A 6,000-nucleotide genomic window follows, 5' to 3' on the forward strand; every position below is an offset into this window, starting at 1 on the left:
AATGTCTTAAAGTTATAGGTAAGACCAAGCCTTTGAATGTACTCAGTTATATAGTAGGTTCTTCCAGAGAAACCCTTTCTTCCCCCTTAAAGTTAATGGAACATAAAATCATGACTAATTGTTACCTGAATTAGTATACATACATTTGCCTGTATATTTAAAACAATATAACAGTTGAACGGAAGGTATATTGATACCACTTTTGGCTAATGTGCAAAAGGAGATTCTTTCACATGTTAAAACTATAGAATAGAAAATTAGGTGTTATGTTAAATCCTTTCTAGTTACCAGGAAAAGGAATAAAATAATAGACTGTCACTTTTCTTTGTCCTTTTTGACTGATTTTCCCCCTTGGAGCCTATATGAAATTATCTCTGACATCAGTGAGAATATATGTCATTTACTAAAACTACCAAATGTGTAGAGCACTCTTACATATTTTGATACTTAAAATTTTTTTATTTGGAAATAATTTCAAAATGTTAGCAAAGCAGCAATAATGGATGGCCAAAGAACTATTTAAGATTAAGTTGTGTATACCTCATGTCTCTACGATAAAATATTTTTATGTGTATTTCTCCAAAATAAGGACATTTTCTTATATCATGTCGTTCTGGTATGGTTTTCAACTGCAGGAAATTTAACTTGGTTACAACCCATTTCTCTTATTGGCTGTCTACACTACATTTTTCAGCTGACACAGTATTGTCCGTTACAGTATTTTCTTATCTGGAATAGCTTCTTTACCTTTAAAAGAATATTTTGTGAGATTTATATTCCTGATGAATACAGACCCTTTTTGTTTTTTAATAGAATGTTCCTCATTTGAGGTTTATCTGAGGTTTTCTCTTAATTATATTCAGGATAATGCATCTGTCAGAATATTGAATAAGTGATGTGCCTTTCTAAAGGTATGACATCCAGAGGTTAAACTTATTTTTAAGTTTAAAACAGAATTCTTTTCTCCATCCATACCCCCACCCTCCACTCAGTGTGCAGCATTATATCAGGTATAAAAAATAGGCAAAGGACCTTCTTGCCCATCCTTTAATTGAAGAACAAAATTTTTCTTTAACTTGGAATGTGAATCTTAAATACAGTACACATTAAGTATATTCTTTTTGAATCCCAGAATATCAAGTATAGATATGAAATTTATGGTATCCATTTTCACTGTAGTGTTAATACCCAAACTAAATAAAAACTTGTTTTTGTATAGGATGAGAGTTGAGGTTTCCTGTTTAAAAATATTGATTGCTATAAAATTTCATTTTATACAGAATGGGAAAGAGAAGAATTTGCTAAAAAGCAAAAAGAAAAGACATCTGTGCTGGAGAAAGAAGCCAAGCCACCATTGGAAACTGGAAGATACCAAGTGAAAATGTACCAAATTCAAAATCCAGATAAATTAGAAGAAGAGGAAGAAGAAAGACTGAAGAAAGACCTGCTGCTTGCTAAACTGAATGAAATCAACAGAGAACTCCAATATTCTCAGAATCTAAAAGGTCATCCTCTGCCATTGCTACCTGATTTGGAATCTGAACTGTACTCCCCAGAGAGAAGCCCCAACACGTACATGTTCTCTGAATACTCAGAGAGATTATTCAATGGTCATCGCTTTCAAGACATCAGTCTTTTAACTTCAAAAGGAGATGGTCAGAATCCAGGAAACATCAGAAGTCCAATCTCTCCAAATGAACTTGCATTTGGCAGCTATGTGCCTTCATTTGCAAAAACATCGGGGAAGTCAGATCCGTTTAGCCAAAAAAATGGCCTTTTGGATTTCCAAAGAAACAGTGTAGAGAAACTTAGCAAAGACAGTGCAGATTTAACTACAAGAAAAGAGAGAAAAGCTAATCTGATGGAACAGCTATTTGGTGCCAGTGGCAGCAGCACCATTTCCTCTAAGAGCAGTGGCCGGAATTCGCAGGCTGCCAGCAGAGGAGACTTCGACCCTTTAAATTTTCTCCCTGGAGACAGAAGCAGCAGAGAGCATGATGAAGATGAGTTTTTCCTCACCGAAGGAAGAAGTTTTAACCCAAGCAGACACAGATTAAGAAATGCAAACAATAAACCAGCAGTAAAAGCGGTTGGTTCTGTAGACGATGACATTGAAGACCTAGCACTGAGATGACTGACTATGGAATACATTTTTCCAATTGTAAATAGTTAAATATTTTAATACAGTATATATTATACAAATTTAAGGGATGATTTTAATAGATAGATACAGTGCAAATAAAATAAATTGATTGTATCCTTCACATAGCTAGTTCACCAAGAATGAAGGAGGCCCTTTTGAATGAAACCTGAAATAGACAAATATCTTACTTAGTTTTTACTTTATTTACAAATAGGTGTTACTTCTTAAATCAGCTCTATGGGAAGTTTTACTCCATTGGAGTTCATATTCATTTTCTATTTTTAATCCCTATTTATTTATTTGTATTCAACTCAGTGAGCATATGGCCAAAACTAGTCTTCTTGTCGATCACTGAGTGGAAATTAAGGGCGAGAGACTCTGCCCGGGTAGTGGAGAATGGGTGCTATTTCAGAGCCTCATCCTTAGCCGATAGGGGTGGAGGTCCCTTTCTTACATGGTCAGGCTGAGCTACTTTTAAGTGAAGGCAGCCATGACGTTGGGACCTCTCATTTTTCTTTGGAAGGAAGCAGAGTTAAGGGCTACTTGTTTCCCAATGACAAGTGTCATGCAATCACAACTGGGCTAACATATTAGGTTGAATTTGGAACATGTTTGCATGAACAGTTCTGAAATGGCCCCCAGTACCTAATCAGTAATTCCTCTCTTTGTTCTCCTGCACTATTTATATCTGAGATTTCCTACCAAATACATGGAATAGAAGAAATTTTATTCCAGTACAAAAGATTTTCAACTCATTTATGTTTCCAAAGTAACATAACTTGGAAATTTTAATACATACAATTAAGATTTGAGCTTATTGTCAAACCAAAGAGAAAATGATAGTGTAATACTACTGTATTTATAGAACTATTTTGAAAGCAAACTTACTTAAAAGTGTTTTAGAAATGGGAATTCTGCCTTGCAGCCTAGAGTGGATGTTTTTCTGTTGAAATGCGTTTGCATTAGCCCTTTGCTCACTTCATCTGCAAAGAATTTTAAGATCTTGTATTATGCTAAGTATGATTGGTCTTTAAGAAGTGGTAACACATTACCAGCCACGTAAAGTTTTCTGCTAAAGTTCAAATGAAGAGTGGTTAGGAGTAGTGCGTCAGGGGAAGAATTTAAAAATGTAGATTGGCACTTATTCTAAAGTGAGATGTTACGTTTTTTTTTTCTTTTAAGAATTTACTGTGTATTCACTCACGGTATGACTTCCAATGCCAAGCCTACATACTGATGAGGATACAAGTGTTACTCTTTGTCCTGAATTCTAATAAATGCTTATTATTGAGTATATTTTCATAACTATTTGACAAGACTTACCTGGTTAGGTCTCTAATTAAAAGATGTACCAACCATCTTTTAAAGATGTGTCCCATCTTTTTAATTGTGTCCCTGTCATTAATTGGGAATTGAATCTCCCAAAAATGCTAAACTATATATTTTTTAATGTTTTAATAAGTAGATTTTTATATCTAATATAAATAAGTATTTAGTACGTTGCAAATAATTCTAATATATGTAAAACAATATTGTAATGCAGTTACCAATAAAATATTATGTAATGTTAATTTTGTTCATAACTCCTAATTTTTCTGCCAAAAGTATTCAAGTACTTAGGTTGTTTTGTCTTACAGGCTTTTCAGAAAGCCATTTAGTAAAGTGGTATATTTAGGTCATTTTGATTACTCTCTCGGTTTTCTTTACCCCATATTTTCTAGGCTCTTTAACTGGATACAGAATTTAAGACAGAATTATTAAATTTAAACCTAAAATTAAGTTATATACTTAGAAGCATTATGGTGTGAAGCATTAAAATTGGAGATTAAAATGTACAGAACAGGGTTTTCTAATGAACAAACCTTAGAGCGTACATTTTTTCTAAATGTCAAGTTAAATTTGTTATTTTTACCCAGAACTCTTAATAAAAGTTGAAAACATACTATGACTCTTTGTTTGAATGATACCTTAGGTCACCTGGGAAAAACATAGTGGAAAAATGACCTACATGGTTAATTTTTATTTCACTTATTTTTATTCTGCCCAGTATTTTTAGCTGAAGTAGATGAATTTGCCCTAAATCTCCTTAGACAATGTGCTAGTCTTAGCAGATAATTATAGTTTTAATTAATCTTTTCACCCTTAATAGCTACCATAATGGCATGTATTGCTCATAATATTAAAAAAGGTGGGGATGAAGATAATTAAATTGATTCATAAAATATTAAAGGTGGAGGCAAGAACAATTAAATTGATTCATAAAATAAACTTATTTTATGGCTGACTTGCTGTGTTTTCGATCCTCCTTCGGATCGAAAACACAACATAGGAGATGGACCCCGTACTCAGACACACTGAACTTCTGGTACCCCTTTCTGGGTATTAGCTGAGTATTTGCCTGATGAAAAGGGGATGGGGAGTTTGTATTGGGGAAACAATGTGGCCTTTTTAAGATTAAAAAGCCACCATATATTGAAAGGATCTGCCTTTAAAGCTTTTTCCTTTCTATACAATAAATGCCTCTTTCACAGGAAAGTCCTCTATTATGTCATTTGAAAGTGCTCTCCTTTGAGTAAAAAGCTTGTATTCATTAGTTGTGAGGGTTTCCTGGGTGGACTGCACTGTATTAGGCACCAGGAGAGTAAGACATGTCAGGGTTCCTCAGCTGTTATTGGTCTTTTGAAATAACTGCTTAAGGTGGTTTTGAAGAGTAAGTGAAAAACTTAGGTTAGTATTTGGATGGGTGCCTGGTTTAATAATAGCTAATTACAAGTTTCTTTCAGGACATAATTTAAAAAAAAGAGCATAGGCTGTCTTCTGGTCAAGATGGCAGAGTAGGTAAATGCTGTGCTTGCCTCTTCCCATGACCAAATCAAAATTAGCACTAAATTATACAACCATCATTGGAAGACAGCTGAAGACTAGCTGAACTGAAGTCCTGTAACTCAGGTTATAAAGAAGTCACAAGGAGACCAGTAGGAGGGACAGAGATAACAGAACGCCTGTTACACAGAACACAGGTTGCACACACATCCATGTTGTTGTTAAGAAACAGGAGGGATACCTCAGCTGCAGAGGTACGCCCTGAAGAGCAAGGGTTCCCATTCCTCCACCTCCCCTGCCCAGGGTACCAGTGCCAGTAAGAACTCCCATAACATCTGGCTATGAAAACCTGTGGGAATTGCATCCAAGTGAGATGAAGGGCTGCTGGAGTCCCAGGCATTTCTCTTGAGGGCTTGCATAGAGATTTACAGCCTTATTCGCCCTGGGCTCCAGTGTTGGGCTGGCACCTTGAACAGTGCCAGGGACATAGAGGGAGGAGCTGAATTGACTGGCTTCAGGGTTGAAAGGGCAGGCAGGGATCAGGGCACCTCCCTTGGGGGACAGAGGCTCTGGCAAGTGCCATTGCTTCTTTCCTGAGGCCTTCCCACACCCAACTAGCAGGTACAGGTGGATGCAAACTGTAAGCATCCATTAACCTGGCTAACTACCCCACCCTAGTGGTTCCTTAAGACCCATCCCAACTCACATGCCCTAAGAAATCTCTTCCACCAGTTTCTCCACACAAGTAGCCTTACCTTAGATCACACTGTAGACTTTGCTAAAATCAAAGGTTTGCATACCTGAAACAAGAACAGATGACTATGGTGTACTCTGTACCTGTTGCTAAACAGCCCCAACACTAGCACAAGGGGCAACCAGCCTTAACTTCTATTGTAACTCCAATCGAGAGACCCTAAACCCAGCATTATCTGCAGCCAGTATTGCTCTGGTATGTAGCTTCAACTAAGCAGCCACCAACTCAGCATATGAGGCAGCCGGCCTTAGTTCACATTGTGGTACCCACCAAAGGTCTC

At 36.5% G+C, this 6,000-nt stretch overlaps 1 protein-coding gene across 1 annotated transcript in view; it reads left to right on the forward strand.

Annotated features, from left to right (window-relative positions):
- Positions 1-4,085, forward strand: part of LCA5 (lebercilin LCA5) — a 37,046-nt gene extending 32,961 nt beyond the window's left edge. The window contains exon 8 of the mRNA XM_037039383.1: positions 1,281-4,085. Coding sequence (XP_036895278.1) covers positions 1,281-2,134 — 854 coding nt within the window. The 3' untranslated portion in view covers positions 2,135-4,085. The remainder of the gene's footprint in view (positions 1-1,280) is intronic.
- The last annotated feature ends 1,915 nt before the right edge of the window (positions 4,086-6,000 follow it).

This window comes from Sturnira hondurensis, unplaced genomic scaffold (genome assembly GCF_014824575.4).
Source record: "Sturnira hondurensis isolate 20B ecotype Veracruz unplaced genomic scaffold, ASM1482457v3 Scaffold0025370, whole genome shotgun sequence".
Classification (NCBI taxonomy): Eukaryota; Metazoa; Chordata; class Mammalia; order Chiroptera; family Phyllostomidae; genus Sturnira; species Sturnira hondurensis.